General features: G+C 42.9%; 1 protein-coding gene across 1 annotated transcript in view; it reads left to right on the plus strand.

Moving 5' to 3' along the window:
- chn2 (chimerin 2) overlaps positions 1–16,854 on the plus strand; it is a 388,173-nt gene that overhangs the window by 197,401 nt on the left and 173,918 nt on the right. Inside the window, exons 3-4 of the mRNA XM_038797279.1 lie at positions 8,173–8,228; positions 12,585–12,616. Coding sequence (XP_038653207.1) covers positions 8,173–8,228; positions 12,585–12,616 — 88 coding nt within the window. The remainder of the gene's footprint in view (positions 1–8,172; positions 8,229–12,584; positions 12,617–16,854) is intronic.

Consider the following 16,854-nt stretch of genomic DNA (forward strand, 5'->3'; position numbering starts at 1 on the left):
CTAACCAGCAACTCCCCCACCCTTTCTGCTACCCCCTCTGTCTCATCTAAAACATCGATATCCTGGAACATTAAGCTGCCAGTCTTGTCCCTCCTTTAACCATGTCTCTGTAATAGCAACAATATCATAATTCCCCACATTATTCCAAGTTCTAAGTTATCCATCTTACTGTTATCCTTTTTACCTTGAAGCAAACACACTCCAGACCTCCAAACCCACTGAGATCCGTGAATTCCCTCTGCCTGCTCTCCCTCTTAACTATATTTATCTTTGTCTCAAGCTCTTCCCTAGTCTGTACAATTGCTGGCCTGATTCTCTGGTTCCCAACCCCTTGCCATAGTAGTTTAACCCTCCCAAATCACATTAGCAAATCTCCTGGCTAGGATATTGGTCCCCCTCCAGTTTAGGTGCAACCCGTCTTGCTTGTATAGGTCCCACCATCCTTGGAAGACATTCCAATGATCCACATATCTGAAGCTTTCCCCCCCCCCCCCCCCCCTTCCCCTACACTAGCTCTTTAGCCACGTGTTCAACTGTAGTATCATTATGTTCCTAACCCCACTAGCATATGGCATGGGAAATAATCCTGAAATGACTACCCTAGAGGTCCTGCTTTTTAGCTTACTACCTGACTCCCTGTAATGTCTGCATGGCCTTGCTGCTCTTCCTGCCTATGTCGTTTGTACCAATGTGGACAATGACATCTGCTTGTTTGCCCTCCCGTTTTTGCATACTAACCTTTTTGTGATTCATACACCAGGTCACCCAGATCCCTCTGCGCCTCAATTCTGCAAACTCTCACCATTTTGATGATATGCTTTTTTAATCTTCCTGCCAAAATGGTCAATTTCACATTTTTCCACATTATACTCTATTTGCCAGATTTTCCTACTCACTTAACCTATCTATATCTTTTTGTAGCCTTCTTATGTCCTTTTCACAACCTACTTCACACCTCTCTTTGTCAACAGCAAGTTTGATAGCTGGAATAGGAGGTGATAGCTGGATTCAAAGGGTTACGGGCAGAGTTTGGCCTTTCTGGCCACATCAGAGTTGCAGTATCTGAGGAAGTTCAGGATCTCGGATCAGATAGTGGCAGACATTTGCAACCTGCTGCAAGGAGTCATGTTGTCAAGTGGACCAGGCGCCCAAACCTTTCCAATGCCTTCGAATTCTTTATCCTTGGCTCCTACAAGGCTCTGCTGGAGACATTTGCAGGATCTAGCAGTTGATGGCCTATAGGACAGGTGACTGAAATTATGCACACTTTGCCATTCATAATGCCAGCCAGAATAAGCAGATTTTTGCTTGCGTGCCTTTGATTGCATGTTCGACTGCATGCATGTTACCTGCAGCAATGTGCAGTTGGTGTGCAACCACTGAAAGACGTTTATGCAGGTGTGTGCATACAATTCCCAGACAACTGTTATGATGCTTTCATCCTACGGCAATTCACCATCTATGATCACTTTGCACCTTGAAGTAGACTTTCCAGCTGGTTGCTTGGAGACTGGGTATTTCCACTTAAAAGTAACAGATTACATCAGTGAGGAATTCAGCCATTGATGCCCAGGAGCAATACTTTGAAATCCATACAATAACCAAATGTGACACAGAACCAGGCGCCACAAAGGATCTGCAGGACCCTTCAATACCTAGCAGCCAAGAACCCCATGGTCCTCTGGCACCCCAAATATTGCTACCTCTGGAACTGGGGCCACCTCCACCCCCAACACCTAGGACATTACGTCCACGAACCCCTGCCAGAACCCACACAGCCCAAACATTGCCAAAACATGTAGACGTGCTTCGCGGGCCACCCCCGCGCACCGGCCACGTCCATCTCTACCCACTCAAAAAACCTATTCATCCACGCTACCATCATACGTGCCCTATCATACTACTTTAAACTGAATAAGGCTTGACCTTTCACACGACGAGGGTGCAGCCACCCTCTGCAGGGCTATAGCTCACAACCTGGCCTCCATTCTCCTCCCAGCTCTTCCTCCCACTTGTGCTTTGTCTCCCACCAGGGCCCCTCCCAGTCCATCAACTCCTTGTGGACCTCGGACACCTCCCATATCTCATCCTTCGACAGTACCTTATCCTGCAACCCCAGGGATGGCAGCCCATGAAAGGACGGCGCCCCTCTCTTTACAAAATCACGGACCTGCAAGTACTTGATACTGTTCTCCCTGGGCAACTCGTGCAGGATGTCAAATCGCTCAATCCCCAACTGCCGCCATCCCCAAAACCTTGCATCCAAATAGCTCGGTGCAAACCTATGGTTGTCGCAGATCGGTGCCCACACCAAGGCACCCTCCAGTCAGAAATGCTGCCTCCACTGCCCCCACACTCTTAAAGCCCATACCAGCACTAGGCTCACGGATTGCCTGACCGATGAGAACGGCAGATGCGCTGACAACAAAGCCCTTAAACTCGTTCCCCTACACAATGCCACCTCTATCCGACCCCACGCCGACCCCTCACCCACGACCCATTTCCTAACCATGACGATGTTCGCCACCCAGTAGTTCATTATGTTCAGCAATGCCAACCCCCCCCCCCCCCCCCTCCACTCCAGGAAAAAGCCCTCCTGACCCACGGGGTCTTCCCGGCCACACAAACCCAGAGATCAGTGCATTCACTTTTTCGAATAATGACTTCAGGACGAACATGGGAGGTTCTGAAACGTGAAGAGACAATTTGGTAGCACCGTCATTTTTATTGCCTGCACCCACTTCGCCAGCGACAGCACATCCCACTTCTTAAACCCCTTCAGCTCATTTGCCACTGCTGCCACCTTCACCGACCTTTGGCTCGACCGGTCCAAATTTGGCTCTATAACTGTATTCAAATCTCTCTTCCCCCCCCCCCCCCCCCCCCCCCCCCCCACCGCATGACCAACCGGTGAGAGACCAAGTTGGGAATCATACCCAGCACCCGCCTCATGATATCTACATCATCCCAATTTGGGGTTTACTAGGACCACCGGCAACCCCTCCAGCTTCCCACTCACTGTCAATAACCCCCCCCCCCCCAATTCTGCCACAATGCTCCCCACCTCGAACGTCACCCACTTATTCACCAACACTATCACCCTCCTCGTCTTAATATCCAGTCCCGAGTGGAACACCTGCCCCACCCATCCCTTTCTCAACCTTGCACGTGACCAGCCTGGTCAGGGGTCTCCCCGCCCACATCCTCTCTGACCAGGCATATCACTTTTTGGGCCAGCCCCCGGCCCATGTCATGCGACTCTCCAGGCCCATCCCCAGATATCCGTCATTGATCACTTTCCAATTGCGCCACATCAACCATACCCTTGTCAGCAAACCTCCCTCTACCCTTAAGCAAAACATCAGCCTCGCAGTTACCTCCTGACAACCCCCCACTTCACCCCGGTTAACTAGCTTGCCCAGCTAGCATAGTGGCCCCGCCCAAGGCCTCCAACTTCCCTTCCACCCCCTATTCCCCCCGTTCATACCCCCCCTAAAGAGCAACAAAAGGTACACTCACCCTCGATGTTCCACCATGAAAAGCCTGCCCCCCAGAAACCCCACCATCATGAACTCTTCAAGAAAAAAAAACTTCTGAAAAAAACAAACACATGCACAAACTCTTCAAGTTCAGTGCCCGCAATCCTCCCAGTCCATTGTCCCTCATTAACTCCATCGCCTCTTCTGGCATATCAAAATAGTGCTCAAGCTTCTGGAAAATCACCCTGAGGCGGGCCAGATACAGCTCTCCGAACTTCACCCCCTTTTTAAAGAGTGCAGCCTTGACCCGGTTAAACCCAGCCCTCCTCTTTCCAGTTCTGCCCCTTGGTCCTGGCTCACAGCTCATTCCCTTCCTAGTTCACTTCCCCATCTGCCTCACTCATCAGAGGATCATCTCCTTATCCAGAAAGCAGTGCAACTGCACCACCATTGCACTTGATGTCTCGCACACCTGCGGCCTCCTCATCAGCACCCTGTGTGCTCGGACGACCTCTAGGGACCAGTCAAAGGCCCCCTCATCCATCAGCTTCTCCAGCATTTTGGCCACGTACGTGCCAGCACGTTCGATGCCTTCGGGCATCCCCACCATCCTCCGGTTTTGTCTTCTGTTGCGTTTCTCCAGATTCTCCACCTTCCCCTTCAGGCCCTTTTGCGTCTCCTGCATCACCTCCACCTCGGCCAACAACGAGGCCAAATGTTCCTCATGCTCCCCCACCGCCTCCAGCTTCTGGATCACCCGGCCCTGGGACTCCAGCCTCTGCTCCACTCTCTCAATCCCCTACTTAATCGATTCCACCATCTTGGCCAAGTCTTCCAGGGCCTCCTTCCCCTGCTGACAGAACTTTGCATTTAGGAATTCTATTAGCTGCTCTGTTGGCACCTCCCTTGCCCGCCACCATCTTTTCCTGTAGCGCACCATGAAGACTCTCCTCTTCCAAGAGCTTTTTTCTTCTTGACCCACTTCTACTTTGTGGATCCATCCACCAGCAACACCAGAGGAGTAAAACCTTCCACAGGCACCCCTGCACCTCTTGCCTTCAAATACCTCACCCTTTGGGTGGGGAAAAGACCACAAAATACCATCTTGAGCGGGAGCCACCAAATGTGTGACCACTCGCTCTGTGGCCGCCACCCAAAGTCCCATTAAATCTTGTCTTAACATTCATCGCAAGTAGGAAGGACACAGGATAGGCAGCAACCAAGAATGGGCAAAATGGGAATGAGGTATGAATGGATTTTTCATGTGGCTAAAAAAATCAAACCAAAACTTATCAGTTTAATATTATGTACCGTTGTGAAGTGTAGCAATTGGCTGGAAAAGGCAGAATGAAGGTTTGCTGTGATACAAATGGCAGGATGTAGTTGAATGTGCCACTGCACTCTCCTTTTCTGCCAAACTTGGAATAGTAAACCACTTTCAGCATTAAATCCAAGAGTACAGCACTTCAATCCTGCTGCTCATCTCCAAAACATCTCCAGCCACATCTTTTTGTTTTCACTGACAGGCATCTTCATTCTGTCAGTAGGGAGCAGAATCTCCCTGTGGGCCTTTGCAGCCTAAAGCGAGGCACAGACCTGGGACTTGGTTTGAACAGATGCTTCTTTTGAGCTACCACTTCGAGAATACATCAATGATCATCTTTGCAGTCTCCCTTTAAATATCAGAATTGAAATCCATTCATGAGGATCATCTTTACACCTATTCAACCTCATTGACTGGGAAATCTGGACGTCTGATACAAATGCAAATAGCTGTGTTTAAAAAGCACTAACAAATGTTTTGAACTTACTTCCAGGTTCCCCCCCCATGCTATCAAACATGTGCCCACTAAAACAGATACAAAACATTTCCTTTAACTGCATTTTGTTCTTCGACTTGTTGACAAGCTTCATCATATACATGTTGCAATGTCCTCATGTCAATGAGGTCCCAATCTCAATCTAGAGTTTCAAGCTAGTGCAAAATATTTCCCTGAGGCTGAGATGGAACAGTCAGTGGGTTAGACAATTTATTGTTGTTACAGAGCACAATTGGCAGGCATTTGGGATGAAATTGTTCATCTGCACTTAATGCTGTAGAATTTGATTGGTGACGGTGGATGAATTGGTGGAACAAAGAGAAAACAAAATTGGAAGTATTTTATCTATTTATTTTCATCTCATTATTTTAGTGAATTGTGAACAATTTCAGTCAAATTAAACAAATATCTATTAAAACCAGTTAACTAGCTCTAATATTTTTCTAGTTGTGAATCCTCATTGGGGTCAGCTATTCAATTAAAAAAATATTGTCATTATGTCTACCCATCTCCATTCACTCATAAGATCTGACTGGAGCTTGCTGAAATCTGAGTGCTGCACAACATTCTCTCTCTTCCCACTTTTGTGTGTAGTGTTTCATTTTAAAATATCTCCAGTTAAAATATGATGTAGTTGCCAAGCTTAGCTGATTTTATCTTCATTATTTGAATAAAATTGTTCTTTATACATAACCAACGACTAGAGTGTATGGATGTTTATTTGTCAGTATTTATTTATGTGATATTTACTTGCTTCCTCTATAGAATAGAACAGTACAGCACAGAACAGGCCCTTCGGCCCTCAATGTTGTGCCGAGCCATGATCACCCTACTCAAACTCGCGTATCCACCCTATACCCGTAACCCAACAAACCCCCTTAACCTTACTTTTATTAGGACACTACGGGCAATTTAGCATGGCCAATCCACCTAACCCACACATCTTTGGACTGTGGGAGGAAACCGGAGCACCCGGAGGAAACCCACGCACACAGGGGGAGGACGTGCAGACTCCACACAGACAGTGACCCAGCCGGGAATCGAACCTGGGACCCTGGAGCTGTGAAGCATTTATGCTAACCACCATGCTACCCTGCTGCCCTCCTACTGTTTGGGGGAAAAATAGCTAGGCTTTGCTTATACGTTCATAGTGGTTGGGGATCGCCATGGTCAGTTACTTAGCGGACTTCACCTTGTAATAAGTGAACATACTGTGCAACAGTTCATCTGAAAATATTAATGTCCTTTGTTGATGATTATTTTCACCATCGAACTAAAAACTTTAATCTAGCTTTTTTCTTTCCGATGTTACTGGCCTGTTCTGCATTTTAAATGTTTTTAGTATTTAGAAACATAAGCATAGAAAATAGGAGCAGGAGGAGGACATTCGAGCCTGCTGCACCACTCATTATGATTATGGCTGATCATCCAACTCAGTAGCCTAATCCTGCTTTCCCCCTTTATCCTTTGATCCTCTTTGCACTAGGTGCTATATCTGCTTGCTTCTTGAAAATATACAACCTTTTGGCCTCAACTACTTCCTGTAATAACTAGTTCCATAGGTCGATCGCTCTCTGGGTAAAGACATTTCTCCTTATCTCTGTCCTAAATGGTCTACCCCGTATCCTCAGACTGTGACTCCTTGTTCTGGACACACCCACCATCGGGAACATCCTGCATCTACCCTGGCGAGTCCTGTTAGAATTTTATAGGTTTCTATGAGATCCCCCTCATTCTTCTGAACTCCAGCGAAGAATTTCTTTTGAATTTCCTCAATTCCAATCTTTTTGTATACAAATGTCACACTTTGCCTGCTTAGCTTGAAAGGTACATCCAAACACCTTATATAAAGCATGCAGTCATTGCTATTTGTTGGATGAAAGGATTATGAGCTACTGATTTGAAAATGTCCACTCATGTACTCAAACAGAAAAAAACTGGAGTAATAAACAAGTTTTCACTCCATTATACAATCTCAGTGATGCATACCCATTGTATTTCATGACAATGCTTTTTAATAAGTTTTTTCCCCGTCTCTGTAACCTCCTGCAACCTCACACTGGGCTAAATTGCTGGCTTTGAAAGCAGGCCAGCAGCACGGTTCGATTCCCGTAACAGCCTCCCCGAACAGGTGCCAGAATGTGGCGACTAGGAGCTTTTCGCAGTAACTTCATTTGAAGCCTACTCGTGACAATAAGCGATTTTCACGTCACTTTTTTTTTTGCACTCCTCAATTATCTGTGTTCCTCTAATTCTGGCCTCTTGTGCATTCCCAATTATAATTGTCCCACCATTGGTGGTCGTTCCTTTAGTTGCCTTGGCTCCAACTCTGAAATTCCGTCCTTGCAACACTCTGTCTCTCTACCTCACTTTCCTCCTTTAAACTAATCCTCAAAACCTACCTCTTTGACCAAGTTTTTGGTGATATTTTGTACTTTTTTTTAAAGTGTGCCTGTGACGTTGTTTCAGTATGATAAAGGCACTTTATAAATAAACATTGTTGTTGTTTAGTACTATTATTTCTTGCTGTAGCAGCTTTCATAAGAGGATATTGAACTGGATTCACTTGTGTAAGTGATCCCAGCTTAGTATAAATTTGAAAATGTAATAATCTGAATTGACTGATAACAACAGAGTGAAAGGGGGGGAGGGGGTTACTTACCACTTTTAGTCTAGGAAGGTTCAAAATGAATATGCCATATAATACCTCTTCGAACTTAACACTGTAAAGATTAAAATCTGCGTAATTACGGAATAAAAACATGTAGATCAGCAATGTGGGATTCAGGTATATAACTCTAATGATGTGTTGGATACTCTGTATCATTGATATATTTGACGTGCTAACATTACTTTGTTCTGTTTTTGGACAGTGTATCAGTTACAGCAGGAAGCCCCACGTCCGAAGAGAATTATTTGCCCTCGAGAGGTCAGTTGGAAACTAGACTGGCATAAAGTGACAACACAGTTTTGAACTTTGTTTAGCACAGAATGTTTTGATTATTACCATTTGATGGCATATTGTGTGCCCCCAACGTGTTGAAATGACAAGCCATTTCGGCAATTTGCCAAGTTCCTAACCGAAGGAATCTACAGGATCAACGCTGCAGTGAATTTGTTATTGTAAACCAATAAGTATCTGTGATTTAAGCATTTCACTGTTCATCCGTGAGGTATATAATAGTGTGAAAGAATTTCATAATTAATTTCCCCAAGAGCACATTTTACACAGTATGATTCTCATTAGCCTGACTGTCTTTTGGTTATTTTGATATTGGTAAAGACAGATACTTACAATGTAACACTTGCTGTTTTGGAATAATTTTCATCCTAAATGAAATGAGTCAGCATTTCATTAGATATTTGTGGACTCGTGCTAATAATTTAAATCACTCTTCTATTTTCTATTCTTCAGTTATTTAGTTTGTTAGCTATGCATCAGTTCAAATGTTGTGATAATTGCACTGGTTTGCATCCACATCCCTTCAAGAGTATGATTATGTCGCTGCTGTGTGCAGGAGTATTTCATTAACATTGAGTGGTTTAGTGTGAAAAGTGTAAATTGCAAAAGAACAGATTAAAATATTGAAAGATTTTCGGAGCGAATCCTCTCTGTTTTAAGACTTTTAACAAGGTCCTATCCATCTGTCTATCTTTGCCATCTAGACATTCAATTGAACCAAGTTTGACTGCATAGCTTCAGATTTACAAGCCCTTGTGGTGACAGTGCTTGAGAACGTAGATAGCTAGGTTTGTGCAGCCAATTGCAGTGTAGAGTTTTTTTTTGCCAAAGACAAGTGTGTTACGAGAATTACCAAAACTTTATAAATTGACCCCACATCTGATTTTGCGTTTTCTCAGTAGTCTTCTTGCCCCTTGATTCATACCGTACCTCAAAAATTAACTTGTGGTTATTGCACTTTGAAATAAATATTATGAATGAGTTGTTGCTACAGGCTTCCAAAAGATGACTTTCACTTGAAAAAATGTTCTAAGATTCAGTCTTTCGTGCTTGAGCGCTTTTGTTGGATTCTGCTAATTGTGTTGTTTTGTTGCGGGTTGACTTCAGCTTGCCAATAGTTCATTTGTTTGCAGCAAAGTGCTGAGGATGGAAGTTATTTTTTGAGGTTCCAATAGAAATTCCAGCAGGGTGCTCAGGTTTTCTCCCATAAATCCAGAAAGACGTGCTATTAGGTAATTTGGACATTCTGAATTCTCCCTTCGTGTACCTGAACAGGTGCCGGAATGCGGCGACTAGGGGCTTTTCACAGTAACTTGGTTGCAGCGTTAATGCGGGCCTACTTGTGACACTAAAGATTATTATTACAACCCGGTGACCTGCATTTCTGTCGTTTGCCCAACATATCCTGCCTCGTTTAGCTACATTGGGCTCCTAATCACACAAAATTTTAAACCCTCAATCTTATTTAGAAATCCCTTTGTATCTCATCCCCTAATCACATTAAATTTAGAATCCTTATTCTTGTTTATAAATCCCTTTGTAGTCTCATCCCTCAGTAGTCTTTAGCCACCTTATCTCTGCATTCTCCTCTTTTTGTTAAACTCCAGTGTCCTTTGGTACACAACTCAAGCTTCTTCAGCCATCACTTGATGTTCTGTATTATTTCTATCAATATTTTTCCATTTCTCTCTATCCCCTCCTCCAGTTCCCACTGTAAAGCTTTTTTGTGGATATTTTCTACATTAAAGGTGCCATACACATCAAGTTGCTGTGAGTAACAGCAACAAAAAGAAATGTCTTCACAATGTATCGGATTAGAAGCACATATCCTTTAGGATTGTTATTCAAATCGTGCCAAGTATAATCATTTTGATATCCAGTTTTTACTGTTACAACTATAGTTGTCTCCTCGACCATTAATAATCTGAATTCTTTTGATAGAAATTTCTGTGGCAGTTGCCATCTGCTGGATTCCCCACAACATTACACTTGGACTTTCTAATACAGTAAATTCAGAGAACACTTTACAATTGTTGTGCTAACATATAATTGCATTTCTAATTTCAATATTTGTAAGTGAAATGTGGGAGCTGAACGGGAAATATATGCTAAGATTGCTTTATTTTTGTAGGAGAGATTAACTAACAGTTTAGAAATCCATTAAACCACGGGGTAACCTTTTATTTATCCAATTTTGAATGATCTTGAATGTAAAAGTTAATTGTTTATTCGCCCAACTTTGTGAAGTTATTTAGTAATACCAACTGTCAAACCACACTAGTATCTTCTGACACATTCAAATCTCCTTTCTAGCATAATGAAAATGGCTCCTTTCTCTTCTGGATTTTTCTTCATGGGGTGTGGGTGTTGCTAGTGAGGCCAACATTTACTGCCCATCTATATTTGTCCTTGAGAAGGTGGTGATATCCTGTCTACTTGAACCACTTCAGTCCATGTGGTGCAGGTACATCCACAGTGCTGTTAGAAAGGCAATTCCAGGATTTTGGCCCAGCGACAGTGAAGGAATGGCGATATATTTCCAAGTCAGGATGGTGAACGGCTTAGAGGGGAACTTGCAGGCACTAGTGTTTCCATGCATCTGCTGCCCTTGTTGTTCTAGATGGTAGAGCTCGAGGGTTTGGAAGGTACCATCAAAGGGGCCTTGGTGAATTGTTGCAGTGCATCTTGTAGATAGTGCACACTGCTGCAACTGTGAGTCAATGGTGGAGTAAGTGAATGTTTAAGGTGATGGAAGGGGTGTCAGTCAAGTGGGCTTCTTTGCCCTGAATAGTGTAAAACCTCTTGAGTTTTGGAGCTGCACTCCTTCTGGCAAATGGAGAGTATGTGACACCTCTAGGATTACCATTGCTATTTGTTTGCCACCTTTATTTCTCCCCAAACATTGCTCTTTTTTCTGTGCTTACTACAACCACCAACTTGCTATTTGTTAGGTTTTTCTGAGCAAAAATTGTATACATTTACACACAACACTTCAAATTATTTAGCCAGGATGAACCATTTGGGACATCCTGGACAACATGTTAAAGTGCTCTATAAATGCAAATCATTTCTAATTTTTAGAGTCCAGCTATTGGAAAAAATATAGTTGGTGATAAAATTCATAATTCTGTAAGTGATGTTTGAGGTGAATGAGCACTAATTAATTTGGCAAAACATTTTTAACCCAGAGCCATTTAATAGAAATGCCATCTAGCTATGCAAGTCCAGTGCGCATGGCACAAACAACAGCTTGCAGTTATATAGTGCCTTTAATGCCCTAAACTGTCATAAGGTCCGTCACAGGGCCACAGCAAAACAAAAACTAACACCCAGCTGAAGGAGGAAATATTGGGGCATGTGACTAAAAGGTTGGTCATAGGGGTAAGTTTTGAAGAGCATCGTAAATGAGGAGAGGTGAAGCCTAAAGAAGGAATTCCAAAGGTTATGGCCGAGATCACTTTCTACATTGCAAAGATGTAAAATTTGCCATATAACGCCATATAATAATTTCTAGCATAGTTCATTATAATTATGACTCCAGGGCAGAGTATAACTATAGTGGAGTATTAAATTTAGCTTGAAGAGAAATTGTACCTCCCAGCATTTTTCTAGCACTTGACTTTTATTTCTCCCCACACCATTGCACAAGGGGCAGCACGTTAACACAGTGTTTAGCACAGTTTCTTCACAGCTCCAGGGTCCCAGGTTTGATTCCCGGCTTGGGTCACTGTCTGTGCAGAGTCTGCACGTTCTGCCCTTGTCTGCGTGGGTTTCCTCCGGGTGCTCCGGTTTCCTCCCACAGTCCAAAGATGTGCAGGTTAGGTAGATTGGCTATGCTAAATTGGTCTTCATGTCCAGAAAAAAGGTTACAGGGATAGGGTGGACGTTTAGGGAAAGGGTGGGGGCTTAGGTAGGGTGCTCTTTCCAAGGACCAGTGCAGACTCGATTGGCTGAATGGCCTCCTTCTGTAAATTCTATGAATCTATGACTTATGCTCAAAGTGTATAATGTGCAATATCTTGTATCAGAAATAAATACATGCAGCAAGGTAGTCTTAATATTAATTGAAATAAGTATTTTCAAAGTTGCTACTGCCATTTGTTATGCAGTTACAAGATGTACACAGTATTTTATTTTTGGGTGGCTTTGTTGTAAACATAGCTCATATAAAGTTCTGAGAACATTTGAATCTTCAATATTTAAAATTTTAATTTAGCAACGCATATGCTAATGTGATCACTTCGGTAGTAGTTGGACAGCTTCCTTATTTATCTTTTAGATCCATTTCTCTGCAAGCTGTTAATAGTTTTCTTTGCTTTACAGGTTGAAAACAGGCCAAAGTACTATGGAAGAGAGTACGTAAGCTATTTTCCTTTTTTGCTCATATCTTTCTCTTTGTTTTTCAAATAACTTTTAAAAAGAAGGAAATACTTTTTGGCAAGAATAGGAGCTAAACTGCAGATTGGATTGATGTTGGAAAAGTAGCTATGCAGTAGAGTGATACATTTAGATAGTTTATGCAGAATTGTGCTTTATTTTTGATGTAGTGGTGCCATGATGTGAAGTCTGCATTCTTTACTGACATTGAGTTACAAAAATTTTACACCATGCCAATCCAGAAATAATTGTCATACCGCATTGCATCAGAGCGCTTTTCTGTATCATCACGTAATAAATATTAGTTTTGCCATTGATGCCATAAACAAATTATATATTTTTTAAATGAATAAATCTGATTGTTCCACTTAAGTTACTTTACACAAATGTTAGGGGGGAGATTTTTTGGGCTCCCCACGATGTGGGATCTTCTGGTCCCACGGCTGCCAATGAGATTTCTCATTGAATCCACCCCATGTTGCTGGGAAACCCGCAGTGGTGGTACGCTGTTAGCAGCACTAGACGATCCCACTGGCGTGAACAGCTGGAAGATCTCACTACATCTCTCGGGCATCAGTTAATCGATTTAAGGAGCATTTGTAGAGCTGTTTTAAAAGTCAGCACAGAAGAATTCTCAAAAGTTTTGCATTCTGTAGAAAACCATGTTTGTCAGTTTCTTTGTATTACCAAATTACTTACAAAAACACAAAAGAAATGTTGAAGCCTTCGCTTTAATTAATGCCTTCTCCTTTTGGCTTTTCCCATTTTACTTGGAGTCACGACAATGCTGATTGATCACCCTTCTCCATCTCCTCCTGTCAGTCAACCATTCCTCTTCCAATGCTTCTCTGTTTAAGCTTCTCACTACTGCATCTTTCAATATAGTTTTAGGCCTACCTCTTCTCCTTTTCTGGCTGTCCCATCTCGCTTAACTACCTTTCCTCTCTCTCTCTTTGCAACAGATGATATACCATTTCAATCTCTTCGAGGCTATGTTTTGCAATGCTTCAACAATATTCACTAACCCCCCATGTCTTGGTTCCTGATTTTGTCCTTGTAGATTCTTCCTTTCACTTTAAGTAATACTTTTCTATCACGTGACACTTCATTACACTTCTTCCAATTACTCCAATCAGAGCAGATCCAGTGTTTAATTTCCATTTCTCTACTTCTATCTTCTGCTGACTCCAGGTATTTGAAGCTACTCCCTTTTGCCAAGTCATCAACCATAACCTTTACACCTTCACGCTGATCCTGTTTCTGAGACTCAAACTGTTAGTTAATATATTGGATTTTTGGACCACTGATCTTCATAGAAACATCGAAACATAGAAGATAGGAGCAGGAAGAGGTCATTCGACCCTTCGAGCCTGCTCTGCCATTTTCACTTCTCGTTTTGCTTGCTCAATGAGAACATCCCTGACGGGAAGAAAATTATCTCAGCGCTGATCCCTGTAACCTAGCTTTAGCTTTGAAACTCCCACTTAGCCCCACATTGCTTCTTACTTCTTGTCCTGTAATAGCCATATGTACTTCTCAGGGACTCCAAAAGTTCGAGTACATCTCCAGATATCATACTCGCATGTCCCGAACATAAGGCACTCAGTCATAAGCTTCTCCAGATCGATGAAAAGGTTCCGCATGTTGCGTTGGCTTTCCCAATATTTCTCCATCACTTTTCTCAAAGCAAAATGGCATCAGTGCCGCTTCTTTCGGGCATGAAACCAAACTGACGTACGTGGATTTAAGCTATTTTTCTTTGTCTGTGGTCGATGACTTTTTCCCATATTTTGAAGGTTGTGGTAAGCATTTAATTCCTCGGATGGTTTTGCAATCTTTTCTTTGAATATTGGTGCCAAATGCTTTGCCTCCATGGGATTTTCTCTCTCAGCATAACACAATGTGAGTAGCTTGTTCAGGAGCTAGACCCCACATTCACCTCCAAACTTCCACTGGTATCTTTTCTGGTCCTACTGCTTTGTCATTTTTTATTCCTTTAATTGTATTCTGATCTCTTCCAGATTGATGCAAGTTGTCATTCGTTGATTTGCAGCTACCTCTTCTGTATTTGGCCTCGGGTTTTCTTCACTCGTAAGGCAGTTAAAATATTTCCTCACCTCTCTTTGATTTAATCTTCTTTAACTACGGTTACTCCAACTGCATCCTTGATTGTGCATATATTTCCCACATCTTTCGTTAACCTATCTCTAGCAGCTAAAGAGAACCCTTTGGTATTCAGACTTTGATATATTTCTTCTATGGCCAATCACTTTCTTTGTATGTTTTTTGTACTGTTCTTTATGTTCTTTGATCCCTAACTGCTTCCACTTCTTTACCGGTTCCTTGGGAGATCTTGTGACACAATGGTTGTGTCCCTACCCCTGGGTCAGAAACTCTGGGTTCAAGTGCTAGTTCAGGATTTGATGATGTGGAGATGCTGGCGTTGGACTGGGGTGGGCACCGTAAGAAGTCTTCGAACACCAGGTTAAAGTCCAATGGGTTTGTTTCGAATCACTAGCTTTCGGAGCACTGCTCCTGGATTTGATGGCCATGGAAGGTGTGTTCATAACATGATCAAACAGGTTGATTATCAGCCTGTAAAGCCATCAAATATGCCTGAGGTTGGTGATAAGAGGAGGAGAGTTTCCACTATCCTGCAGAAGATAATGGCATGCTCCTGCAGCACTTTGTCAAGCATAATCATGGATCATAGAATCATAGAATTTACAATGTAGAAGAAGGCCATTTGGCCCATTGAGTGTGCACTGGACCTTGGAAAGAGCACCCTATCTAAGGTCATACCTCCACCCTATCCCCTTAACCCCACCTAACGTTTTTTTGGACATTTAAGGGCAATTTAGCAGAGCCAATCCACCCAACCTACACGTCTTTGGACTGTGGGCAGAAACCGGAGCACCCGAAGGAAACCCACGCAGACACTGGGAGGATGTGCAGACTCCACACAGACAGTGACCCAGCGGGGAATTGAACCTGGAACCCTGGAGCTGTGAAGCAACTGTCCTTACCACTTGTGCTACCTTGCTGCCCAATCCAATGGAAGTCCATGGACTCCAATACCCTATTAGGGCATGGTACTGGAAGGAGGAACAGTTTCTTTCTTTATTTTACTGCAGATTGTATTTTCATTCAAATGCTAAGTTTCTTTTCCAGCCGTTCTCCTCCCTAATGACCTTTCACATACTTCTTCACCAGATTTCTAAATCAGTACTGTGCTGTAACCGTTCTTTGACTCCGTGATTCTATATGCCTGCCACTCTCTTCCACCAGTCTTCCATGGCATCTGTCATAATTAATTCTGTTTCTCATAGTGTTCTCTCAATCTAGTCTCAGAATTCACCCTTCAAATGCACACTGTTGAGCTTCCACCACCTGTGTGTTTTATTCTCTTCACAATCACCTCCGCCATCAGCACTCCTAATGTATAACTGCTTTAATTTGACTAGATTAACATATTTAACGTACAAGTGAAGTGAATTTGTTGCCACAGCATGATGTCCAGTGGCGAATGGCGATTTATTACAGCATAACATTTAAATTGGAATGATTATTAAATTAAAATAAATCCCAGAAGAATTATGTTTGTTGTCAGTAACTGTCTATTGTAAAGACCTGTGTAAGCACCAGCTAACCAGAGTTACATAAGACCTTGCGAATTCGGAGTAGGAGGATGCTACTCAATAAGATCATGCAGAACTAGTGGGCATAGCCTCAAAATAAGGGGAAGTAGATTTAGGACTGAGTTTAGGAGGAACTTCTTCACCCAAAGGGTTGTGAATCTATGGAATTCCTTGCCCTGTGAAGCAGTAGAGGCTCCTTCATTGAATGTTTTTAAGATAAAGATATATAGTTTTTTGAAGAGTAAAGGGATTAAGGGTTATGGTGTTTGGGCCGGAAAGTGGAGCTGAGTCCACAAAAGATCAGCCATGATCTTATTGAATGATGGAGCAGGCTTGAGGGGCCAGATGGCCTACTCCTGCTCCTAGTTCTTATGTTCTTATGTCTGATCTGATTTTAACCTCAACTGCACATTCCTGCCTACCCCCCAATAGCCTTTCAAACTTCCTACCTCTCCCTTAAAAAATATTCTAGGACTCTGCTTCCACTGCCTTTTGAGGAAGGTAGTTCTAAAGACGCAGAAAAGATTTCTCCTCATCTCTGTCCTAAATTAGTGACCCCTTACTTTTAAATAGTGACC

Source organism: Scyliorhinus canicula, chromosome 5 (genome assembly GCF_902713615.1).
Source record: "Scyliorhinus canicula chromosome 5, sScyCan1.1, whole genome shotgun sequence".
NCBI classification, from domain to species: Eukaryota; Metazoa; Chordata; class Chondrichthyes; order Carcharhiniformes; family Scyliorhinidae; genus Scyliorhinus; species Scyliorhinus canicula.